Source organism: Ascaphus truei, chromosome 7 (genome assembly GCF_040206685.1).
Source record: "Ascaphus truei isolate aAscTru1 chromosome 7, aAscTru1.hap1, whole genome shotgun sequence".
NCBI classification, from domain to species: Eukaryota; Metazoa; Chordata; class Amphibia; order Anura; family Ascaphidae; genus Ascaphus; species Ascaphus truei.
In genome coordinates, this window is record NC_134489.1 from 100830902 (window position 1) to 100855605 (window position 24704).

The 24704-nt window shown below is 53.0% G+C and overlaps 1 protein-coding gene across 1 annotated transcript; it reads left to right on the forward strand.

Moving 5' to 3' along the window:
* On the forward strand, positions 1 to 23510 carry AAMP (angio associated migratory cell protein). The gene is made up of 12 exons (XM_075609684.1): positions 1 to 213; positions 997 to 1173; positions 2037 to 2192; positions 2688 to 2807; positions 3369 to 3508; positions 4426 to 4570; positions 5393 to 5476; positions 6183 to 6298; positions 7227 to 7330; positions 8249 to 8339; positions 17593 to 17747; positions 21831 to 23510. The coding sequence occupies exons 1-12, from the start codon at positions 30 to 32 to the stop codon at positions 21904 to 21906; spliced, it is 1548 nt and encodes a 515-aa protein (XP_075465799.1). The 5' UTR covers positions 1 to 29; the 3' UTR covers positions 21907 to 23510.
* Positions 23511 to 24704: the final 1194 nt, after the last annotated feature.

Sequence of the window (24704 nt, forward strand, 5' to 3'; positions counted from 1 at the left end):
CGGCTGAGCTCAGCGCTGTCTCACAGCTGATGAGCAGGTTAGGTTGCAGTGAGTTCTGTGGAGAGGAGGAGAGCCCACGTGTGTGTGCCCTGGTGGTACAGGCCGCGGGAGGAGGAGTGCCCACGTGTGTGTGCGCGCCCTGTGTTTGCCCTGGGAGTATACGCGTGGAGTTACTTTCACTGCCAACAACTAGCATTAATTGGTCTCCTGCAGGTAACACCCGCCATCTTTTTATCGGCACCTTACAATCTCTGTGGTGGAGTGACAGGGAGGTGGGGTGACAGGGAGGTGGGATGACAGGTTCAAGTGACCAAGTCAGTATTGCTGTCCATGATGTTAAAAACGGAAATGTTATTTGTATTACTACCCACCAGCACTGTTAGGAGCTGTGAGGGGGTTAGTAATGAGGCCTCAGACAGGGCCAGGTGTTTACATGTCCCTGAACAGATTAGTGTTGTTCTTTGTAATCTTTCATTGTCAGAGAAGCCAACAACCAAAAGAAATGGGACCTTTTTAAATCTAAATGGAAAGAGTCTATTTTCTCTGGCATCATGCTATTGTAATGCAAATGTGTGCAATCTAAAGTACACCACGGTACTTCTTATTACATAGGTGACCTCCCTCCGAAAGTTACTAGAAGGCCCATGAAATAAATGCTGTATTCTACTGGAATAGTTCTGGAGGTATCCCATCCATTCCCCACTGTTTGTTCCTAATGCTTGTCAGCGCTTTAAAATAAGGGAGCCTGACAGCGACAGGAACTGTGTGTAGTAGCTTACGTAATAATTGTCATATTTTTGTAAGATGTCAAGGTAGGAAATGATCAGATGATGATAAAACAACTAATGCAGTGGCATATCAAAGTTTGGTTAACACCGTCAGCTTCCGTCACATTTCACGTGTCCGTGATAAGTTACCAGGCGGTGCAAGTTTTCTCTCTGGTTGTTGTGTGTTACGAAGTTGTCAGTCTGCTAATTTTTTCCCCACTCTTCACAGTTGCCACCCTGTGCCCCAGTGGTCGGAAGGTGATGGAAGGGGCAGGAGCTGGGAACGGAGAAGGGTCTGGATCTCCAAGCCCAGAGCCGGAAGGGGTGGCTGCACCAGTTGTAGAGTTTCACGAGGATGAAGAGATCATTGAGGTGCTGGAACTCAATGATGTTGAGCCAGACGCAGGTACAGTCGGCGCTTGTGGGCTGTAGAGGTTTGATGATGGCGTGATGATGGAGCAGTAACCAGGTGCTATTTTCACTTGGAAACGTTTAGTTTAAAGGTTTTTCGTAGTTACGTTTATTCAGAGGGGATCCACGTCTATCTTTATCTTTGTTAAACCATATGGATTTATATGTGTTTGCAAATTCATTGGTCATAAACTTGTTACAGCTTCAGGTAAGACCCGGATATGTTTTGGAGTGACTGCAAATCGCTAAGAGCCTGTTTGTATGTAGGACGCTGGAAAGCGGTGCATCGTGAGGGCCTCCTGACCGTTGAGACTAAAGGAGCAATCCAAGCCCTTTTATTTATTTCCTAATTTTTTTTAAGATGGGTTTGAAGCAGGGGGTCTTTGGAGCTGATTTCTATTAATTTCAGTTCCGGGGAACCCCTCCCCAAGATACAGACACCTGAAGGGGGTGCTGTTATCTCCGCAAAATGTAAAGCTCCCGCATCACGCGGGCCAATTGGAAGCCAAACTTGATGACGTCACGTCTCCCTATTGGTGCGCGGGAGTTTTAAAACTCTGCCTTTTATATGAGCCCTGGTAGCCGAGCCGCTTCCGACACCCCCTATGGAAGGTAAGTATCTCTGGAATCAGGGGGTCCCTGCAGCTGAAATTAATGGGGGTCAGCTCTGGAGACCCCCTGCTTCAATACCAAGTTAAAAATAAAATAAAAAATCGCCCCCCCAAAAAAAAATCACGCGCTTGGATTGCCACTTTAATAGGTCCTCACGTGTGGACAAGTGACATCATGATGTAACCGTGAGAACATATCCTGAGCATCTTCCCTTCCAACATGCCTCCTTTCTCCTCCTTTCCGCAGACGATCTTGCCAGTGACATGGAGGATGTGGATTTTGCAGACGAGCCCGAGGAGGTGGACCTGGCAGATAACGAGGAGTTGGAGACTGAGGACGAGGGCGTAGAGGAAGGAGCAGAGCCCCACGATGACAGCGAGCTGACCTTCTCCAAACATACAGGTGCCACGCAGGAACAATCCCAACATCATTCGCCTGTCACCAAGATAGGATGCCATTTGTATGTGTGTGGATGGCGCTGGAGCCATTGTACGATCTTGTATTTGTAGTGTATCTTTAAACATGTGTGTACCAAGTGTATTTTGGAGGTGTTCATAAAGTCACTTATGGGGTGGCATTTCTGTCTTGGCAGTCTCTAAAGGTGAAAAGAATAATACAGTATTTGTATTGCTTATCTATTAGACCAGGTCTTCAGCCTTTTGATATTACAGGAGCAGTGATGTATAAATGCACCTGAGGAGTTTGGCTATCGTTTGATTCACCGGAGTTCTTTAGTTCTGCTGTACCCATAATGTATAGATCTTTTACTAGCTGAGCTCTGGAAGTCACTGCTATTTCTCAGATAACGACGTATGCTGAAACGCTGGGAGCTGTGCCCCCCCCCCTCCCGATGGACCCCCCTCAGTGTTCTGACAGACCCTGTTTCCTTTTCTTCAGCTTCCGTGTTCTGTGTTAACCTGGACCCCAAGGAGAGCACCCTTGCCGTGACGGGAGGAGAGGATGACAAGGCCTTTGTTTGGCGCCTGAGTGATGGGGAGACACTGTTTGAGTGCACAGGTGAGGTTTAAAGGGCTCCACTGTTGCCCTAGTACCAGAAGGCAGGAGAAGAAACGCATGTATCTCTGCGCTGATTAATAGCTTGTGCAATGCCCTGACTCGGGGGTGCTCAACTCCAGTCCTCAAGCCCCCCCCAACAGGTCAGGTTTTCAGGATATCCCAGCTCCAGCACAGGTGGCTCAATTCGACTGAAGCAGGGGCTGATTGAACCACCTGTGTTGAAGTAGGGATATCCTGAAAACCTGACCTGTTGGGGGGAGCTTGAGGACAGGAGTTGAGCACCGCAGCCCTGACTTATCCAAACACGAAGCAGTTAGTTTCCTTGTCCATTCCCCTAAGTATCAGTCTAATCTCATGCCCTAACCTGTCCAGCTTCACAGTTAACATGCTGCATTTATTCCAGCTTGGATGTGATGGGCGTTGCATTTTTCTAACTCGCCCCATTCTGGCTGTTCACACCTCCGGTGGCAGGCTCTACATCCCCAAACTAATTACCCCATCTCCTGAGTTACTTAGTTGACATGGTCCCCTTATTCACGTGCCGTTGCCTTCTCCTGTCAGGTCACAAGGACTCGGTCACCTGTGTCCTCTTCAGCTACGACTCCACTATGGTGGCCACTGGTGACATGAGCGGCCTCATCAAGGTGTGGAAAGTGGAGGGTGGGCAGGAGATCTGGTCATTCGAGGTGGGAGACTTGGAGGTAAGGAAACTGAAGACGTTCCTCCCGCTCCCAGCACAGGACAATGCTGTATCCATTCTTCCTCCTTTGCAGAAACACAGTGCATGCTTTGGGTCATTCTTCTGCCGCTTGAGATGAGCCATCGCATGTGAAGGGAAACAACCAAAGTTTCTAATTTATAGGATGGCCCGTTTCATTGTTTAGCTCCCCAAGTACCATAAATACTTCTTTCTGATACAGCGGCATGTCGCCCTCAAATCAGTATAAAAAGCTTGGTCTAAAGCAGTGGCGCGCAAGCTGGTTGGCGCGCGATTGCAGAGCCCCCGCGCTTTCCCTCCAGGCGTGTAAACTAAATGCCGGGGGAGGCGCGAGGCCTCTGCAACTTCACTTACCTGCTCTCAGCCGGCGCTTCCGTGATGCGTCGCCATGACAACGCGGCGTCAAATGGCAAACGTTGTGACGTTGTATGACACGTGGAGTCCGAGAGCAGGTAATGAGGGGGGCTGAGGCCAGGGGGACCGCGAACTTAAGTTTGTGCACCCCTGGTCTAAAGCAGTCAGTAGAACATGTCCCTATATGACCCTGTGCCAGCTTCTCTCCTTTCTCTTTGCCCCCTGCTTTCTTAGCTCTCTCAGATTTTTTGTAATTGCTCTCCTGTGCACCCCTCCTCCCCCTCTTCCTTTCTTTCTTTCCTTTCTTTCCTTTGTTTGACTTTTTTATTTTTTTTTTTTTTTTTCCCTCCCGCCTCAACTTTATTGAAAAAAATGTCTTCAGGCTCTGCTCAAATATTCATCGCCTCTTTCTCGCCCTTCCTCTTATTTTCTTCCTCAACTCTTTTTTTCCTTTTGACCTTCGTCCCCCTCTTTATTTTTCTGATCTCTTTGGTTACTCTCTGCCTTCTCCCCCTCTCAGTGTTTGTCTCTTTCACCCCCTCGCAGTGGTTGGAGTGGCACCCCTGTGCCCACGTATTGTTGGCTGGCACTGCAGACGGGAACACCTGGATGTGGAAGATGCCCAGCGGCGAGTGTAAAACCTTCCAGGGTCCCAGCTGCCCAGCCACCTGCGGTCAGTTCCTGCCGGATGGTAAGAGGCGCACTGGGGGACGGGTTCGCAGACCTGTGTGTAAGTGCCTCACATCACCTCTTCCTGCCGTGTGTTGGCGAGGGTGAAATGCTGCCTTCTCTGTCTCTAGTGAGCGGTACAGCGAAGCTGCACGTGTGCTTGGAGACAGGGAGTCTAGCATGGGATATGCTGCTGCCTTTATTGTGCGGTTTGAAGTAAAGCTTAATGCCGGCGAGAGTATTAAACACGTTTGTAAATCCTAAAACAAGTTAAGTCAGGAGGGGGGCTGCTGGAGAATCTGTAGCGGTCGTGTCACTACGGCGGGGGGGGGGGGGGGAGTCATTACCAATGCCGGCGTCGGCTCTCTTTGTGACCGTGGGAAGGTAACTTCCTGGGCCTCAGGCTCCAACATTAGATTGTCAGTTCTACGGGGAGAATTCTGTCTGCAGGGCTGCGTATGCTGTCGGCGCTCTGTAAGAAACAAATATAATTATCAATAAAATAATGTAGAATGTGTTAAATGGTTGAGTTCTTTGAATACATTTTGTATGTCTGGGAGCGGAACCTTTCAGGGATTGTTGTGCAGAGTGCGTGTTGTAGAGGAAGTTTGCGTTGCTTGTTCTGTGTTCTTTCTATATGTAAATGGAGGTTTCCTTTAAGTACAAGTTCCACGCGGAACCCTGGCCCACGCGGAACCCTGGCCCACGCGGAACCCTGGCCCACGCGGAACCCTAGCCCACACGGAACCCTAGCCCATGCGGAACCCTAGCTTTGCTGCTTCATTGGTTTGTTCCTTTATGCCTCGACATCGAATAAAACCTTCTCGTCTCCTTCTCTCCAAAGGAAGGCAAGCTGTTGTGGGTTATGAAGATGGCAGTATGCGAATCTGGGACCTGAAACAAGGAAGCCCTCTGCATGTCCTTAAAGGTGAACGATCTTTAGTAAGCCTCCTCCACACCGCGCCTACGCCCTCCCCCATCCTCCCATCTCTGGTAGTGCCACAAAGCAGAGGCACCTCGTCATTGGAGGGTGCCGCTTCCACAGGGACCGTAGTGCAAATTTTAACATAAGATCAGGTGCCAAAGAGACGGCATCCCCCGTAAGGGCAGATCCTCTTAAATAAAGTAGCTCACTACCAGTTTAGAAGTCTTCATTGCCTGTGTTTACCAAGCTGGTAGCCTCATACTTTGAAGAAAAAAAAAAAGAGGAGACCTATAAAACATTGAGCTTTGTCTTTCCAACGGCTGAGCAACATAGTGACACAGAGTATGGACCTATGTTTCATTTGGTCTAGGGGTAGGCAACTCCAGTCCTGAACGGCCACCAACAGGTCAGGTTTTCAGGATATCCCTGCTTCAGCACAGGTGGCTCGACTGAGCCACTGATTGAGCCACCTGTGCCGAAGCAGGGATATCCTGGGAACCTGACCTATTGGTGGCCCTTGATGATTAGAGTTGCCCACGCCTGATTTAGTCTTTCCCTTCCGTCACTAAGTGGCAGAGTGATACAAAGGGCCTGTGGCCCCTTAAGTCAGTTCCATTCCCCGACTTGACTCGGCGGAATCCCTGTCTATGTAGTTTGATGATACGATGGCTTTGTATTTCTCTGACTGACGTTCTTGTTCATGCTTCAGGTGCAGACGGGCATACAAGGCCTCTAACATGTGTGTCTTCTAATACTGATGGTAGCCTGGTGCTGACCGGTTCTGTGGACTGTGACACCAAGATGGTGAACACGGCAACTGGCAAGGTTCGTCTTGGAAGACGGCTCTTAACCGTTCCTCCTTCCTATCTCTCCTTTACCAGCACATGGTGGCTGAACTCCTACCGTGCATCAAGTATTAAATCTATGATGAATGTTCTTGGTTCGATCTCCTAAGTGCCAGGATGCCCTGCATGTCATAGCAATGTATTGTCGTTACCTTGGCAAGGGGGGCTGATGAGTGAGATTTGGTAGACCCTTTAGTGTGTGTGTGTGTGTGTGTGTGTCCTTGTTAAGTGTAATCTGCCCGAGTTCCTGCTAACAAGCAGAGCGCTCTAGTTATCCATCCTAAACAGATCTGCGGTATATTATCTGCGAGGATTTTACAATAAGCCTCATAATGTGAATTCAAATTGAGAAAATTCTTAAACCTACAGGTGGTCCTCGCTATCCGACCGTTTGTTTTCCGTCGAGCGGCTTATCTGACGCTGGATAATACACTCCGCTGAACGCATTATCTGACGTCGGAACGGCTTATCCGACGCTGGATAATACACTCCGCTGAACGCATTATCTGACGTCGGAACGGCTGATCCAACGCTCACCGCCACAGATTAACATGGACCCGCAATCCACGGCGGTTTGCGGGATGCGTTCCGGCGGATAAGCGAGAACCGGCTGTATTCCATATTTTTTTGGGGGGGCATCTAATCGGCAGAAAGTTTTGGTGCATTTAATTACTGAAATTGTAATCCCCGGCGGACTCTGATAACTTGTGTTAATTGATAGTGACAGACTTGACTTTCTATATACTCGTGCGGCTGCACGGGGAGTACATTTAATGGACCGTACTGCCTGCTTGTGTCCTCGCAGTGGGATGGAGGAACGTGGTCGTAACATGATGGAACCGCAGAGCTAAAGCCTGTCCCCTTCTGTGTGAGGGTCGGGATTGAAGCAATGTCCCTTTTTTCTTCAGGTTGTTGGCGTGTTCAGGACAGAGAGCAACGTCTCAAAAGCCGCGAGGCGCGAGGAGGGGGAGAAGGAATCCAACTCCGTGGAGTCTTTGGGCTTCTGTAGTGTGTAAGTGGACAGAGGGGGAGCCCAAGATGTGTACCCCTATACGTTTATGCCACTATTTAATAGGCTGTGAAGCCGCCTTTCACTTGCTTGGGAAGATTGCAGCTCCTTTCATTTGAATGGGGCTGAAAGATTCACTTTATAAGATGTTCAATAGGATATACAGTATAGGAGCTGTGGACACATGAAACATTTGGATGCCTGTAACGCTTTTAGCGCCCTGTCCCAGGTACACACGTATGTAGTGAGAGCTTATGTGGGCTGGGTTCTCTTCACAAGCTGAAGACTCACAAGGTCTGTTTTCCAGATGTGCAGCAGAGTTCAGGAAGACGAGACTAGATGGCTTTATTCAGATTAAGGCTGCTGCACTTGTGAAGAAGACACGCGAGGTCTCGTGCTCTATATACAGACCACGTGTAGTTAGATTGGTTTACTGATGGATATCACTATTTGCCAGAGATCTTTGTATTATTGTTATTATTTCCTTGTTACTATGGGCCTATACAGCTCCTGTGGTTTTGCATGTCACCTGGCTTTGTGCCGGTCCCTAGTGCTTATGTAAGGGGGACTGTGTGCAGCCCGGAGCCACTAGAATGTTCTGTCTATGGACTGGTTTAATGTTCGGCTTGAGGAAGAATGGGATAGTGCACGAGGGCCCAACTCCAGTCCTCAAGGCACCCCCAACATGTCAGGTTTTCAGGATATCTCTGCTTCAGCACAGGGGGCTCTGTCTTTGAGCCACCTGTGCTGAAGCAGGGATATCCTGAATGCCTGGCCTGTTGGTGGCCCTTGCGGACTGGAGTTGGCGCCACCCCATGGATAGTGCATCTTCTTTCTGTCCTCTCTCTCTCACCTGCTCTCTTCATTGGTCTCCCTCCTCCTCCGTACCCACTCTCCTATCCCCTGCTGTCTCCTATGTAGGCTGCCTCTGGCTGCTGTCGGTTACCTGGATGGGACATTGGCTATTTATGACATCTCCAATCAGAGTTTGAGACACCGATGTCAGCACGAGGTGAGAAATGTGCTGAATGTGCGCTCGGTGCTGTGCAGGGGGGCGGTAAAACCCGCTCAGGACCTCATTCGGCACCACAGATGATCATGATGATAATATTAGTATGTAGTAAGAAGAATATATCCTTTCTATGGTTCTTCTCTGTGCTCCCTCACTTGCTCTCTGTAACCTTTCCAGTGCTCTTGATGCAATTACCAGCAGCCGTGGGAAGGCATGACTAGCATGCTGCAGATGTGCTGCGAGCTGTGTACCACGGATGTGCTGCGGGTGTGTTGTGTGCTGTGTGCTGCTGTGTGCTGTGTGTTGCTGTGAGCTGTGTGCTGCTGTGTGCTGCTGTGTGCTGCTGTGAGCTGTGTGCTACGGATGTGCTGCTGTGAGCTGTGAGCTGTGCTTCTGTGGGTGAGCTGTGAGCTGTGAGCTGTGCTTCTGTGGGTGTGCTGTGAGCTGTGCTTCTGTGGGTGAGCTGTGTGCTGTGCTTCTGTGGGTGAGCTGTGTGCTGTGCTTCTGTGGGTGAGCTGTGTGCTGTGTGCTGTGCTTCTGTGGGTGAGCTGTGAGCTGTGCTGCTGTGGGTGAGCTGTGCTGCTGTGGGTGAGCTGTGCTGCTGTGGGTGAGCTGTGCTGCTGTGGGTGAGCTGTGCTGCTGTGGGTGAGCTGTGCTGCTGTGGGTGAGCTGTGCTGCTGTGGGTGAGCTGTGCTGCTGTGGGTGTGCTGTGCTGCTGTGGGTGTGCTGTGCTGCTGTGGGTGTGCTGTGCTGCTGTGGGTGTGCTGTGCTGCTGTGGGTGAGCTGTGGTGCTGTGCTTCTGTGGGTGAGCTGTGTGCTGTGCTTCTGTGGGTGAGCTGTGTGCTGTGCTTCTGTGGGTGAGCTGTGTGCTGTGCTTCTGTGGGTGAGCTGTGTGCTGTGTGCTGTGCTTCTGTGGGTGAGCTGTGAGCTGTGTGCTGTGCTTCTGTGGGTGAGCTGTGTGCTGTGCTTCTGTGGGTGAGCTGTGTGCTGTGCTTCTGTGGCTGAGCTGTGTGCTGTGTGCTGTGCTTCTGTGGCTGAGCTGTGTGCTGTGTGCTGTGCTTCTGTGGCTGAGCTGTGTGCTGTGTGCTGTGTGCTGTGTGCTGTGCTTCTGTGGCTGAGCTGTGTGCTGTGTGCTGGGCTTCTGTGGGTGAGCTGTGTGCTGCTGTGGGTGTGCTGTGAGCTGTGCTTCTGTGGGTGAGCTATGTGCTGTGACCTGTGTGCTACGGATGTGCTTCTGTGGGTGAGCTGTGTGCTGCTGTGGGTGAGCTGTGTGCTGCTTTGGGTAGGCTGTGAGCTGTGTGCTGCTGTGGGTGAGCTGTGTGCTGCTTTGGGTAGGCTGTGAGCTGTGTGCTGCTGTGGGTGAGCTGTGTGCTACGGATGTGCTGCTGTGAGCTGTGTGCTGCATGCGGCTGTGCTGTGAGCTGTGCTTCTGTGGGTGTGCTGCTGTGAGCTGTGTGCTGCATGCTGCTGTGAGCTTTGTGCTGCATGCTGCTGTGCTGTGAGCTGTGAGCTGTGCTTCTGTGGGTGAGCTGTGCGTCTGTGGGTGAGCTGTGCTGCTGTGCTGCTGTGGGTGAGCTGTGCTGCTGTGGGTGAGCTGTGCTGCTGTGGGTGAGCTGTGCTGCTGTGGGTGAGCTGTGCTGCTGTGGGTGTGCTGTGCTTCTGTGTGCTGTGCTTCTGTGGGTGAGCTGTGTGCTGTGTGCTGTGCTTCTGTGGGTGAGCTGTGTGCTGTGTGCTGTGTGCTGTGCTTCTGTGGGTGAGCTGTGTGCTGTGCTTCTGTGGGTGAGCTGTGTGCTGTGTGCTGTGTGCTGTGCTTCTGTGGGTGAGCTGTGTGCTGTGCTTCTGTGGGTGAGCTGTGTGCTGTGCTTCTGTGGGTGAGCTGTGTGCTGTGCTTCTGTGGGTGAGCTGTGTGCTGTGCTTCTGTGGGTGAGCTCTGAGCTGTGTGCTGTGCTTCTGTGGGTGAGCTCTGAGCTGTGTGCTGTGTTTCTGTGGGTGTGCTGTGCTTCTGTGGGTGAGCTGTGTGCTGTGCTTCTGTGGGTGAGCTGTGTGCTGTGCTTCTGTGGGTGAGCTGTGTGCTGTGCTTCTGTGGGTGAGCTGTGTGCTGTGCTTCTGTGGGTGAGCTGTGTGCTGTGCTTCTGTGGGTGAGCTGTGTGCTGTGCTTCTGTGGGTGTGCTGTGCTTCTGTGGGTGAGCTGTGAGCTGTGTGCTGTGCTTCTGTGGGTGAGCTGTGAGCTGTGTGCTGTGCTTCTGTGGGTGAGCTGTGAGCTGTGCTTCTGTGGGTGAGCTGTGCTTCTGTGGGTGAGCTGTGCGCTGTGCTTCTGTGGGTGAGCTGTGCGCTGTGCTTCTGTGGGTGAGCTGTGCGCTGTGCTTCTGTGGGTGAGCTGTGCGCTGTGCTTCTGTGGGTGAGCTGTGCGCTGTGCTTCTGTGGGTGAGCTGTGCGCTGTGCTTCTGTGGGTGAGCTGTGCGCTGTGCTTCTGTGGGTGAGCTGTGCGCTGTGCTTCTGTGGGTGAGCTGTGCGCTGTGCTTCTGTGGGTGAGCTGTGCGCTGTGCTTCTGTGGGTGAGCTGTGCGCTGTGCTTCTGTGGGTGAGCTGTGCGCTGTGCTTCTGTGGGTGAGCTGTGTGCTGTGCTTCTGTGGGTGAGCTGTGTGCTGTGCTTCTGTGGGTGAGCTGTGTGCTGTGCTTCTGTGGGTGAGCTGTGTGCTGTGCTTCTGTGGGTGAGCTGTGTGCTGTGCTTCTGTGGATCAGCTGTGAGCTGTGTGCTGTGCTTCTGTGGGTGAGCTGTGAGCTGTGTGCTGTGCTTCTGTGGGTGAGCTGTGAGCTTTGTGCTGTGCTTCTGTGGGTGAGCTGTGAGCTGTGTGCTGTGCTTCTGTGGGTGAGCTGTGAGCTGTGCTTCTGTGGGTGAGCTGTGAGCTGTGCTTCTATGGGTGAGCTGTGAGCTGTGCTTCTGTGGGTGAGCTGTGAGCTGTGCTTCTGTGGGTGAGCTGTGAGCTGTGCTTCTGTGGGTGAGCTGTGTGCTGTGCTTATGTGGGTGAGCTGTGTGCTCTGCTTCTGTGGGTGAGCTGTGAGCTGTGCTTCTGTGAGTGAGTTGTGAGCTGTGTGCTGTGCTTCTGTGGGTGAGCTGTGAGCTGTGTGCTGTGCTTCTGTGGGTGAGCTGTGTGCTGTGCTTCTGTGGGTGAGCTGTGAGCTGTGTGCTGTGCTTCTGTGGGTGAGCTGTGTGCTGTGCTTCTGTGGGTGAGCTGTGTGCTGTGCTTCTGTGGGCGAGCTGTGTGCTGTGCTTCTGTGGGTGAGCTGTGCTTCTGTGGGTGAGCTATGTGCTGTGCTTCTGTGGGTGAGCTGTGAGCTGTGCTTCTGTGGGTGAGCTGTGAGCTGTCTGCTGTGCTTCTGTGGGTGAGCTGTGAGCTGTGTGCTGTGCTTCTGTGGGTGAGCTGTGAGCTGTGCTTCTGTGGGTGAGCTGTGAGCTGTGCTTCTGTGGGTGAGCTGTGAGCTGTGCTTCTGTGGGCGAGCTGTGAGCTGTGTGCTGTGCTTCTGTGGGTGAGCTGTGAGCTGTGCTTCTGTGGGTGAGCTGTGTGCTGTGTGCTATGCTTCTGTGGGTGAGCTGTGAGTGAGCGGTGAGCTGTGTGCTGTACTTCTGTGGGTGAGCTGTGTGCTGTGCTTCTGTGGGTGAGCTGTGTGCTTTGCTTCTGTGGGTGAGCTGTGTGCTGTGCTTCTGTGGGTGAGCTGTGAGCTGTGCTTCTGTGGGTGAGCTGTACTTCTGTGGGTGAGCTGTGAGTGAGCGGTGAGCTGTGTGCTGTGCTTCTGTGTGTGAGCTGTGTGCTGTGCTTCTGTGGGTGAGCTGTGAGCTGTGCTTCTGTGGGTGAGCTGTGCTTCTGTGGGTGAGCTGTGAGCTGTGCTTCTGTGGGTGAGCTGTGAGCTGTGCTTCTGTGGGTGAGCTGTGGGCTGTGCTTCTGTGGGTGAGCTGTGGGCTGTGCTTCTGTGGGTGAGCTGTGAGCTGTGCTTCTGTGGGTGAGCTGTGAGCTGTGAGCTGTGCTTCTGTGGGTGAGCTGTGTGCTGTGCTTCTGTGGGTGAGCTGTGTGCTGTGCGTCTGTGGGTGAGCTGTGAGCTGTGTGTCTGTGGGTGAGCTGTGTGCTGTGATCTGTGAGCTGTGCTTCTGTGGGTGAGCTGTGTGCTGTGCTTCTGTGGGTGAGCTGTGTGCTGTGCTTCTGTGGGTGAGCTGTGTGCTGTGCTTCTGTGGGTGAGCTGTGTGCTGTGCTTCTGTGGATGAGCTGTGAGGTGTGCTTCTGTGGGTGAGCTGTGTGCTGTGCTTCTGTGGGTGAGCTGTGTGCTGTGCTTCTGTGGGTGAGTTGTGAGCTGTGCTTCTGTGGGTGAGTTGTGCTTCTGTGGGTGAGCTGTGTGCTGTGCTTCTGTGGGTGAGTTGTGCTTCTGTGGGTGAGCTGTGTGCTGTGCTTCTGTGGGTGAGCTGTGCTTCTGTGGGTGAGTTGTGAGCTGTGTGCTGTGCTTATGTGGGTGAGTTGTGCTTCTGTGGGTGTGCTGTGAGCTGTGCTTCTGTGGGTGAGCTGTGTGCTGTGCTTCTGTGGGTGAGCTGTGTGCTGTGCTTCTGTGGGTGAGCTGTGTGCTGTGCTTCTGTGGGTGAGCTGTGCTTCTGTGGGTGAGCTGTGAGCTGTGCTTCTGTGGGTGAGCTGTGTGCTGTGCTTCTGTGGGTGAGCTGTGTGCTGTGCTTCTGTGGGTGAGCTGTGTGCTGTGCTTCTGTGGGTGAGCTGTGTGCTGTGCTTCTGTGGGTGAGCTGTGAGCTGTGAGCTGTGCTTCTGTGGGTGAGCTGTGAGCTGTGAGCTGTGCTTCTGTGGGTGAGCTGTGTGCTGTGCTTCTTTGGGTGAGCTGTGTGCTGTGCTTCTGTGGGTGAGCTATGAGCTGTGTGCTGTGCTTCCTTGGGTGAGCTGTGAGCTGTGTGCTGTGCTTCTGTGGGTGAGTTGTGAGCTGTGCTTCTGTGGGTGAGCTGTGAGCTGTGGGTGAGCTGTGCTTCTGTGGGTGAGCTGTGCTTCTGTGGGTGAGCTGTGCTTCTGTGGGTGAGCTGTGCTTCTGTGGGTGAGCTGTGCTTCTGTGGGTGAGCTGTGTGCTGTGAGCTGTGTGCTGTGAGCTGTGCTTCTGTGCTTCTGTGGGTGAGCTGTGAGCTGTGCTTCTGTGGGTGAGCTGTGTGCTGTGCTTCTGTGGGTGAGCTGTGTGCTGTGCTTCTGTGGGTGAGCTGTGTGCTGTGCTTCTGTGGGTGAGCTATGAGCTGTGTGCTGTGCTTCCTTGGGTGAGCTGTGAGCTGTGTGCTGTGCTTCTGTGGGTGAGTTGTGAGCTGTGCTTCTGTGGGTGAGCTGTGCTTCTGTGGGTGAGCTGTGCTTCTGTGGGTGAGCTGTGCTTCTGTGGGTGAGCTGTGCTTCTGTGGGTGAGCTGTGTGCTGTGAGCTGTGCTTCTGTGCTTCTGTGGGTGAGCTGTGTGCTGTGAGCTGTGAGCTGTGCTTCTGTGGTTGAGTTGTGAGTTGTGAGTTGTGTGCTGTGTGCTGTGCTTCTGTGGGTGTGCTGTGAGCTGTGCTTCTGAGCTGTGTGCTGTGCTTCTGTGGGTGTGCTGTGTGCTGTGCTTCTGTGGGTGAGTTGTGTGCTGTGCTTCTGTGGGTGTGCTGTGTGCTGTGCTTCTGTGGGTGAGTTGTGAGCTGTGTGCTGTGTGCTGTGCTTCTGTGAGTGAGCTGTGTGCTGTGCTTCTGTGGGTGTGCTGTGTGCTGTGCTTCTGTGGGTGAGCTGTGAGCTGTGAGCTGTGTGATGTGTGCTATGCTTCTGTGGTTGAGCTGTGTGCTGTGCTTCTGTGGGTGAGCTGTGTGCTGTGCTTCTGTGGGTGTGCTGTGTGCTGTGCTTCTGTGGGTGAGCTGTGTGCTGTGCTTCTGTGGGTGAGCTGTGTGCTGTGTGCTGTGCTTCTGTGGGTGAGCTGTGTGCTGTGTGCTGTGAGCTGTGCTTCTGTGGTTGAGTTGTGAGTTGTGTGCTGTGTGCTGTGTGCTGTGCTTCTGTGGGTGTGCTGTGAGCTGTGAGCTGTGCTTCTGAGCTGTGTGCTGTGCTTCTGTGGGTGTGCTGTGTGCTGTGCTTCTGTGGGTGAGTTGTGTGCTGTGCTTCTGTGGGTGTGCTGTGTGCTGTGCTTCTGTGGGTGAGTTGTGAGTTGTGAGTTGTGAGCTGTGTGCTGTGCTTCTGTGAGTGAGCTGTGTGCTGTGCTTCTGTGGGTGTGCTGTGTGCTGTGCTTCTGTGGGTGAGCTGTGAGCTGTGAGCTGTGTGATGTGTGCTATGCTTCTGTGGTTGAGCTGTGTGCTGTGCTTCTGTGGGTGAGCTGTGTGCTGTGCTTCTGTGGGTGAGCTGTGTGCTGTGCTTCTGTGGGTGTGCTGTGTGCTGTGCTTCTGTGGGTGAGCTGTGTGCTGTGCTTCTGTGGGTGAGCTGTGTGCTGTGTGCTGTGCTTCTGTGGGTGAGCTGTGTGCTGTGTGCTGTGTGCTGTGCTTCTGTGGGTGAGCTGTGTGCTGTGCTTCTGTGGGTGAGCTGTGAGCTGTGTGCTGTGCTTCTGTGGGTGAGCTGTGTGCTGTGCTTCTGTGGGTGAGCTGTGTGCTGTGCTTCTGTGGGTGAGCTGTGTGCTGTGCTTCTGTGGGTGAGCTGTGAGCTGTGTGCTGTGCTTCTTTGGGTGAGCTGTGTGCTGTGCTTCTGTGGGTGAGCTGTGAGCTGTGCTTCTGTGGGTGAGCTGTGCGCTGTGCTTCTGTGGATGAGCTGTGCTTTGGGTGAGCTGTGAGCTGTGCTTCTGTGGGTGAGCTGTGTGCTGTGCTTCTGTGGGTGAGCTGTGGGCTGTGCTTCTGTGGGTGAGCTGTGAGCTGTGCTTCTGTGGGTGAGCTGTGTGCTGTGCGTCTGGGTGAGCTGTGAGCTGTGTGTCTGTGGGTGAGCTGTGTGCTGTGATCTGTGAGCTGTGCTTCTGTGGGTGAGCTGTGAGCTGTGTGCTGTGCTTCTGTGGGTGAGCTGTGTGCTGTGCTTCTGTGGGTGTGCTGTGTGCTGTGCTTCTGTGGGTGTGCTGTGTGCTGTGCTTCTGTGGGTGTGCTGTGTACTGTGCTTCTGTGGGTGAGCTGTGTGCTGTGCTTCTGTGGGTGAGCTGTGTGCTGTGTGCTGTGCTTCTGTGGGTGAGCTGTGAGCTGTGTGCTGTGCTTCTGTGGGTGAGCTGTGTGCTGTGTGCTGTGCTTCTGTGGGTGAGCTGTGAGCTGTGTGCTGTGCTTCTGTGGGTGAGCTGTGTGCTGTGCTTCTGTGGGTGAGCTGTGAGCTGTGTGCTGTGCTTCTTTGGGTGAGCTGTGTGCTGTGCTTCTGTGGGTGAGCTGTGAGCTGTGCTTCTGTGGGTGAGCTGTGAGCTGTGCTTCTGTGGGTGAGCTGTGCGCTGTGCTTCTGTGGGTGAGCTGTGCTTCTTTGGGTGAGCTGTGAGCTGTGCTTCTGTGGGTGAGCTGTGTGCTGTGCTTCTGTGGGTGAGCTGTGTGCTGTGAGCTGTGTGTCTGTGGGTGAGCTGTGTGCTGTGATCTGTGAGCTGTGCTTCTGTGGGTGAGCTGTGAGCTGTGTGCTGTGCTTCTGTGGGTGAGCTGTGTGCTGTGCTTCTGTGGGTGAGCTGTGTGCTGTGCTTCTGTGGATGAGCTGTGAGGTGTGCTTCTGTGGATGAGCTGTGAGGTGTGCTTCTGTGGGTGAGCTGTGTGCTGTGCTTCTGTGGGTGAGCTGTGTGCTGTGCTTCTGTGGATGAGCTGTGTGCTGTGCTTCTGTGGATGAGCTGTGAGGTGTGCTTCTGTGGATGAGCTGTGAGGTGTGCTTCTGTGGGTGAGCTGTGTGCTGTGCTTCTGTGGGTGAGCTGTGTGCTGTGAGCTGTGCTTCTGTGGGTGAGTTGTGAGCTGTGCTTCTGTGGGTGATTTGTGCTTCTGTGGGTGAGCTGTGTGCTGTGCTTCTGTGGGTGAGTTGTGCTTCTGTGGGTGAGCTGTGTGCTGTGCTTCTGTGGGTGAGCTGTGCTTCTGTGGGTGAGTTGTGAGCTGTGCTGTGCTTATGTGGGTGAGTTGTGCTTCTGTGGGTGAGCTGTGAGCTGTGCTTCTGTGGGTGAGCTGTGAGCTGTGCTTCTGTGGGTGAGCTGTGTGCTGTGCTTCTGTGGGTGAGCTGTGTGCTGTGCTTCTGTGGGTGAGCTGTGTGCTGTGCTTCTGTGGGTGAGCTGTGTGCTGTGCTTCTGTGGGTGAGCTGTGTGCTGTGCTTCTGTGGGTGAGCTGTGAGCTGTGCTTCTGTGGGTGAGCTGTGAGCTGTGCTTCTGTGGGTGAGCTGTGCTTCTGTGGGTGAGCTGTGTGCTGTGCTTCTGTGGGTGAGCTGTGTGCTGTGCTTCTGTGGGTGAGCTGTGTGCTGTGCTTCTGTGGGTGAGCTGTGTGCTGTGCTTCTGTGGGTGAGCTGTGTGCTGTGCTTCTGTGGGTGAGCTGTGAGCTGTGTGCTGTGCTTCTGTGGGTGAGTTGTGAGCTGTGCTTTTGTGGGTGAGTTGTGAGCTGTGAGCTGTGAGCTGTGCTTCTGTGGGTGAGCTGTGCTTCTGTGGGTGAGCTGTGTGCTGTGAGCTGTGCTTCTGTGCTTCTGTGGGTGAGCTGTGTGCTGTGAGCTGTGCTTCTGTGCTTCTGTGGGTGAGCTGTGAGCTGTGAGCTGTGAGCTGTGAGCTGTGAGCTGTGTGCTGTGTGCTGTGTGCTGTGTGCTGTGTGCTGTGTGCTGTGTGCTGTGTGCTGTGTGCTGTGTGCTGTGCTTCTGTAGGTGTGCTGTGAACTGTGTGCTGTGCTTCTGTGGGTGTGCTGTGTGCTGTGCTTCTGTGGGTGAGTTGTGAGCTGTGTGCTGTGCTTCTGTGGGTGAGCTGTGAGCTGTGTGCTGTGCTTCTGTGGGTGTGCGGTGAGCTGTGTTTCTGTGGGTGAGTTGTGAGTTGTGAGCTGTGTGCTGTGTGCTGTGCTTCTGTGTGTGTGCTGTGTGCTGTGGGTGTGCTGTGTGCTGTGCTTCTGTGGGTGAGCTGTGTGCTGTGCTTCTGTGGGTGAGCTGTGTGCTGTGCTTCTGTGGGTGAGCTGTGTGCTGTGCTTCTGTGGGTGAGCTGTGTGCTGTGCTTCTGTGGGTGTGCTGTGTGCTGTGCTTCTGTGGGTGTGCTGTGTGCTGTGCTTCTGTGGGTGAGCTGTGAGCTGCTTCCGCAGCTGTGCTATGAGCTCCTGCCTGTCTCTTTCTGTGCAGTCCGGTATCGTGCAGCTCCTGTGGGAGGACAACTCGCCTGTGGTTTACACATGCAGCTTGGACGGGGCTGTCAGACTGTGGGACTCGCGATCAGGGAAAATGATCAGCGAATACCGCGGGCACGCTGCCGAAATCCTCGACTTTGCACTTAACAAGTGAGTATCCAAGGTAGCAAGAGAAAAGCGAATGTGATCAGATATATAGCATATAAACACAGTAAGTGTCCCTGTATACGGAGAGATCAGAGCAAGTCTTCTAACCAGGTATAAATCTGGATGATCCCAGGGTAATGGACTAAGGATGTAATACAAGGTGAATGTGCCTTGTTCATGATTGGACATCCACTGGGGTAACGCCGAACCAAAGCCCCGGTTACAACCGATGGATTCTAAAGCTTCCGGAGCGAGAGAACCTGCAGACCGCGCAGATACCAGTGTCCTAGAGCAACCGTGCGCAGAATACTCACCGAAGGAATAAATCCATCCACAGGGTATAGTGGATATCAACGTATTACTTGCACGAGTAGTGTGTCCATAGGTTTTCCCCATCGCGGAGTGAGCGGGCTGATCGTATATCAGATGGGCGAATGAAAGATGGATAAACTCGCCCCATGCACGTCAGGCAAAATGTATAAAAACAGGAGAATTTGTGTTCCTATTTTGAGCTCGCGGCTCTTCAATAAATCCTTTTTTTCTAATTCTCCAGCTCTCCGCCCCTCATACGTTGTCTGCCGTGCACGGTGCGGTTTCAGACATTGTCTGCCGTGCACGGTGCGGTTTCATACATTGTCTGCCGTGCACGGTGCGGTTTCATACATTGTCTGCCGTGCACGGTGCGGTTTCATACATTGTCTGCCGTGCACGGTGCGGTTTCATACATTGTCTGCTGTGCACGGTGCGGTTTCATTGTCTGCCGTGCACGGTGCGGTTTCATACATTGTCTGCCGTGCACGGTGCGGTTTCATACATTGTCTGCCGTGCACGGTGCGGTTTCATACATTGTCTGCCGTGCACGGTGCGGTTTCATACATTGTCTGCCGTGCACGGTGCGGTTTCATACATTGTCTGCCGTGCACGGTGCGGTTTCATACATTGTCTGCCGTGCACGGTGCGGTTTCATACATTGTCTGCCGTGCACGGTGCGGTTTCATACATTGTCTGCCGTGCATGGTGCGGTTTCAGACATTGTCTGCCGTGCACGGTGCGGTTTCAGACATTGTCTGCCGTGCACGGTGCGGTTTCATTGTCTGCCGTGCACGGTGCGGTTTCATACATTGTCTGCCGTGCACGGTGCGGTTTCATGCATTGTCTGCCGTGCACGGTGCGGTTTCAGACATTGTCTGCCGCGCACGGTGCGGTTTCAGACATTGTCTGCCGCGCACGGTGCGGTTTCATACATTGTCTGCCGCGCACGGTGCGGTTTCAGACATTGTCTGCCGTGCACGGTGCGATTTCATACATTGTCTGCCGTGCACGGTGCGGTTTCATACATTGGCTGCCGTGCACGGTGCGGTTTCATACATTGGCTGCCGTGCACGGTGCGGTTTCATACATTGGCTGCCGTGCACGGTGCGGTTTCATTCATTGTCTGCCGTGCACGGTGCGGTTTCAGACATTGTCTGCCGTGCACGGTGCGGTTTCAGACATTGTCTGCCGTGCACGGTGCGGTTTCAGACATTGTCTGCCGTGCACGGTGCGGTTTCAGACATTGTCTGCCGTGCACGGTGCGGTTTCAGACATTGTCTGCCGTGCACGGTGCGGTTTCAGACATTGTCTGCCGTGCACGGTGCGGTTTCAGACATTGTCTGCCGTGCACGGTGCGGTTTCAGACATTGTCTGTCTGCCGTGCACGGTGCGGTTTCAGACATTGTCTGCCGTGCACGGTGCGGTTTCAGACATTGTCTGCCGTGCACGGTGCGGTTTCATACATTGTCTGCCGTGCACGGTGCGGTTTCAGACATTGTCTGCCGTGCACGGTGCGGTTTCAGACATTGTCTGCCGTACACGGTGCGGTTTCAGACATTGTCTGCCGTGCACGGTGCGGTTTCATACATTGTCTGCCGTGCACGGTGCGGTTTCAGACATTGTCTGCCGTGCACGGTGCGGTTTCATACATTGTCTGCCGTGCACGGTGCGGTTTCAGACATTGTCTGCCGTGCGCGGTGCGGTTTCATACATTGTCTGCCGTGCACGGTGCGGTTTCAGACATTGTCTGCCGTGCACGGTGCGGTTTCAGACATTGTCTGCCGTGCACGGTGCGGTTTCAGACATTGTCTGCCGTGCACGGTGCGGTTTCATACATTGTCTGCTGTGCACGGTGCGGTTTCATTCATTGTCTGCCGTGCACGGTGCGGTTTCAGACATTGTCTGCCGTGCACGGTGCGGTTTCATACATTGTCTGCCGTGCACGGTGCGGTTTCATTGTCTGCCGTGCACGGTGCGGTTTCATACATTGTCTGCCGTGCACGGTGCGGTTTCAGACATTGTCTGCCGTGCACGGTGCGGTTTCATACATTGTCTGCCGTGCACGGTGCGGTTTCAGACATTGTCTGCCGTGCATGGTGCGGTTTCATACATTGTCTGCCGTGCACGGTGCGGTTTCAGACATTGTCTGCCGTGCACGGTGCGGTTTCAGACATTGTCTGCCGTGCACGGTGCGGTTTCAGACATTGTCTGCCGTGCACGGTGCGGTTTCATACATTGTCTGCCGTGCACGGTGCGGTTTCAGACATTGTCTGCCGTGCACGGTGCGGTTTCAGACATTGTCTGCCGTGCACGGTGTGGTTTCAGACATTGTCTGCCGTGCACGGTGCGGTTTCAGACATTGTCTGCCGTGCACGGTGCGGTTTCATACATTGTCTGCCGTGCACGGTGCGGTTTCATACATTGTCTGCCGTGCACGGTGCGGTTTCATACATTGTCTGCCGTGCACGGTGCGGTTTCAGACATTGTCTGCCGTGCACGGTGCGGTTTCAGACATTGTCTGCCGTGCACGGTGCGGTTTCAGACATTGTCTGCCGTGCACGGTGCGGTTTCAGACATTGTCTGCCGTGCACGGTGCGGTTTCAGACATTGTCTGCCGTGCACGGTGCGGTTTCAGACATTGTCTGCCGTGCACGGTGCGGTTTCATACATTGTCTGCCGTGCACGGTGCGGTTTCTCCTTTCTTCATTTGAGTATCCAAGGTAGCAGCATCTGTTATTGATCTGTGGTTCTGCCAGTGCCGGGTTTCACCCCCCTCTATGTTCCTGATTGCTCCGGTATTGCACACCAAAGATACGGTGCTCTTTTCTCTCTCCTAAATGGTAGACTAAGGCTGCGTCCATAGAAGGACAAGCAGCGCTGAGCCGTGCGAACGCTCCGCGCTGAGCCCCTGCATCATCAATGAGGATGTCTTTAGAGGGGGCTCACGCGAGCGTCCGCAGGCGTGCTGAGGAGTTGGATTTTTCAGCCGACAGCCAAGCTGTTTTTCAGCGCGCTGTCGGCTGAAAACATCCAATCGGCGCGAAGCAGCGACGGCGCCGTGACGTCAGTGCGTCGCGGGTGATTGGCCCAGCAACGTCACTGCCCCACCTCCCCCCGCCTCCCGATCGCGCCCGTTGGCTCGCCTGCATGTGCATGAAATCGCACAGCTTCAGCGGGCGAGCCTTAGCGTCAGCGCTGTTCAGCACTGCTCCCCCCCCCCTCTATGGACGCAGCCTTATGTGCATTGCAGGCTCCCGTCCAATGCCGTGCAGTTTTTCAGGGAGTGAGCTGGAAAGGAAAACCCGGCGTGACGGAATGTAGGACCGGGTCCGCTATGTTACTTGGCAAAGCTTCAGGACTCCTGTGGTTCATTGTCTTTGGGCAGATGGGTACATCACAGGGCTATTGTTTTGCTTAATGTAACAGCCGGTTAGGGGTTGTATAGTATCGGGCTAGCCCAGGAGTGGCCAACACCATCCCCAAGCGCCACCAACAGGCCAGGTATTAGGGATATCCCTGCTTCAGCACAGGTGATGCAGTCTTCGACTAAGCCACTGATTGAGCCACCTGTGCTGAAGCAGGGCTATCCGGAAAACCTTGCCTGCATGTGGCCCTTGAGGGCTGTAGTTGGCCACTCCTGGGCTAGTGTATTAGAGCAGGTAGTGACGTCACTAAGCCCAGCGATGGGACTTCACGATGTCGCAGCATTCGCCGTTGGTTACCGCCTGCACGGAAGCCCGTTTCCTGACACGTGTCCGATCTTTTCCTCCGCAGGGACGCTTCCATAGTGGTGACTGCGTCTGGCGACCACAAGGCGAAGGTTTTCTGCGTGCAGCAGCCCGATCGCTAGACGGACCCTGCGCCTGCCTCCTGTACAGAGAGCAAGCACAGTCTCTTATAGGAGGGGGAACCCAAGTGATGTAATCTTTACTGCATAAGTACAGTATGTGTGTGTGTTTTCCATACAGACAAATACTCACTGATGTATATACACTTACAAACCCATGTGACGCCGCGTGTGCATCTGTACAGCTTATTTTGCATCCTGCTTTGTGGCCTGCGGCTTTCACGGCGGGGTAGGGTGGCATAAGAGACCCATTTAGTTTTTAACCAGAAATTATTTCGTACAAAGCCACGGCAATTTTGGAATAGGTTTTGAGAATACAGAAGTCCATTCTTTTTTTCCTGACGTAAAGGGCTGTTAATATAATAATGTTGCTTTTGTAGCAATAAGGCACTCGGGAGTCTGTATCCTCTGAGAAACGAGCATGATGGCGAAGGAGGGAGGGGGAGGCGTGACATTGTCACGTCCTAATATTTTGGGAAGGAGTACAAGTACTTGGTTGCTTTGCCAGGTTCAATGCTAGTCTGTACGTGTGCCACGGAAGAGGCGTGCCCGCTCTGCTCTATCTACTGATGCATGCCACGGTCATTGATTTTACAAACAATAAAGCTCTGGGCTCTTCCTTAACCATTTGATTGCCACATGGAGCAGCAATCCAATGTTAAGCTGTGTGCCCGTGATTGCAGTTAAAGCAGCTTTGCTGAACTCCGCCAATCTAAGTGCTACAGGAGACTGGTATCTTCAAGGGTTCTCCTCTCTTGTGAACATCCCGAGGTAACCGGGGCATTTAGGAAGTAGGATGTGGGAGCCCCCGCCAGGGAACCTGCATACCTCCGAAATGGAAACCTCTTCCAAACATAACATTCTCTCTTACGTTTGCTCATTTACTTCCCCCCGTTGCCCGGAAGTGGGATCACTTGTAGGCATGTCAAACTATTTTAAATTCTAGCTCAATTATTAAACCTGCAGTGTTGCTTTAAAGGTGAGCTGCTTATTTGCGGAAACCATTTTTAGCCACTTCCCCCAAAAATGGATGTGCTGCATTATAAAGCAGTAGGGAGTAGGCCCAAACTTTCTACTCTGTGGCTCAAAGGACTTTGTGGGCAGGTACCACATAACACCAGCATTTCTGGAGTGGCTACCGTGGCTTCTTTTTCTTATATTCTATAGGAAGAAGTTTGTGGGGATACTTATTACCATTATGTAGCGCAGCATTGTACATTGCTCCTCTCTCCTTGCGATGCTTATTTAAGAGCCGACAATGACACACAGGTATTGGTGTCACTAACGTTTAGAGTGCCTTAGTGCTCGTACCCCTGCTGTCAGAGCGGCCTCCAACACATTGGGGGGTATTAATTAAACTGCGATAGTGCCGATCAGCATTTTATTGAATAAGCCCTATTGTCTTGAAAAATTGCCGCAGGTGGATTGATAATCTTTGGGTTTGGAGCATGAGACAAAATGCATCTATAAACACAGAGCTGTGTTCTCCACGGGTTATTTATAAGACTTGTTGTGCAGTTTTCTTCCTCTGAAAGAGAATTGGCTTTTTAAGAGTGTGAAGGATTCTGTATATCCCATTGTATTAAAGGAAAAGCTTTCATACTCCAGTCCTGTAAATGGTCTTGTTTTTGCTACCTCGTATCCTCTGGTGCAGCGCGGAGCATCATCGCGTTCTGCCGTGGAGCCTGCGCGTTCTGCCGCGGAGCGCAACTGATCAAAGCAAAGAAGCAAATGTGGGGCCATGTCTGCCACGAAGGCGCTGCTGGGGTGGGGGGGGTCGGGGGTCCATGCATCCGAATGGGTCCCGCCACCCTCCCTGCAGCAATAATGCTCTAGGGCCAAGTCCACCGCGGGTACGACACCAAAGGCGGCTGCATCTGCACTTTGCTGCCAGAGTGACCAGCAGAGCGATTCCGTGCTTCCCAAAAGGGGCCGCAAATATAATCTAGGGGGAAAATAGCAATTTTATGGCGAGTGGAGAAAATAGATTTTGAAACCAATGCTTAATGCCTCTCTCTATTGTAGCTTCGGAGTTGATGCCCTTTTACTGTAGGTCTGCGAAAAGTAATGTTTTCTGGGGCCACGTTTAAAATGGCTGCCACCTCGGTGGCTTTTTGATGCCCACATGAGGCCTATTTTTTGAAGTGTTACAAGTTTGTAAGACGAGGACTGAAGCGTGTGACCGTGACAATGCAGATACGGACTTGCTTGTCTGCCTCAGGGAAGAGGTCAAAGAAACTGCAGTCCAGGTGTTTGAGCCGTAGACTGGAGTGTGCCACGTAGAGCAGCACCACTAAGTAAAGACATGCATACATACATACATACATACATACATACATACATACATGCATGCATGCATACATACATACATACATGCATACATACATACGGGCCACGATGTTAAAACGGCAGAAATAAAACTTACCTGATGTACCATTCCGGCTATTTAAAGCAGCAGAACAGGCTGCATTGCATTTTAATTACTATTTTTATTATTACAGGATTGGAGCAGGGGGTTCCCCTGGTGCTGAACGGTGTTAATTACAGCTCCGGGGACCTCCCTGCATCCAGAGATACCACCCTAGGGGGTGCAGGTAGCCCTGTACACATTAAATGTCCCGGTCACGATGCCAATAGGAATGGATGATGTCACGGCTTCCTATTGGCCCACAGGACATTTAAAGCTGCAATTATGTTAGGCACACAGTTCCCTGGCTGCATGTATACCGGCACCGCTCTAGAGTGAAAGTAATAAGGTTCAGCTCTGGGGACCCCCCTGCTTCAATCCTGTAATTTAACGC

Excerpts from the sequence above, each read along its gene's own strand:
- AAMP (XM_075609684.1), top strand. The coding sequence starts at position 30 with ATGAGCAGGTTAGGTTGCAGTGAGTTCTGTGGAGAGGAGGAGAGCCCA. Across the intron at positions 2,808-3,368 it reads GACACTGTTTGAGTGCACAG|GTCACAAGGACTCGGTCACC; the intron begins GTGAGGTTTAAA and ends TTCTCCTGTCAG. Across the intron at positions 7,331-8,248 it reads TCTTTGGGCTTCTGTAGTGT|GCTGCCTCTGGCTGCTGTCG; the intron begins GTAAGTGGACAG and ends TCTCCTATGTAG.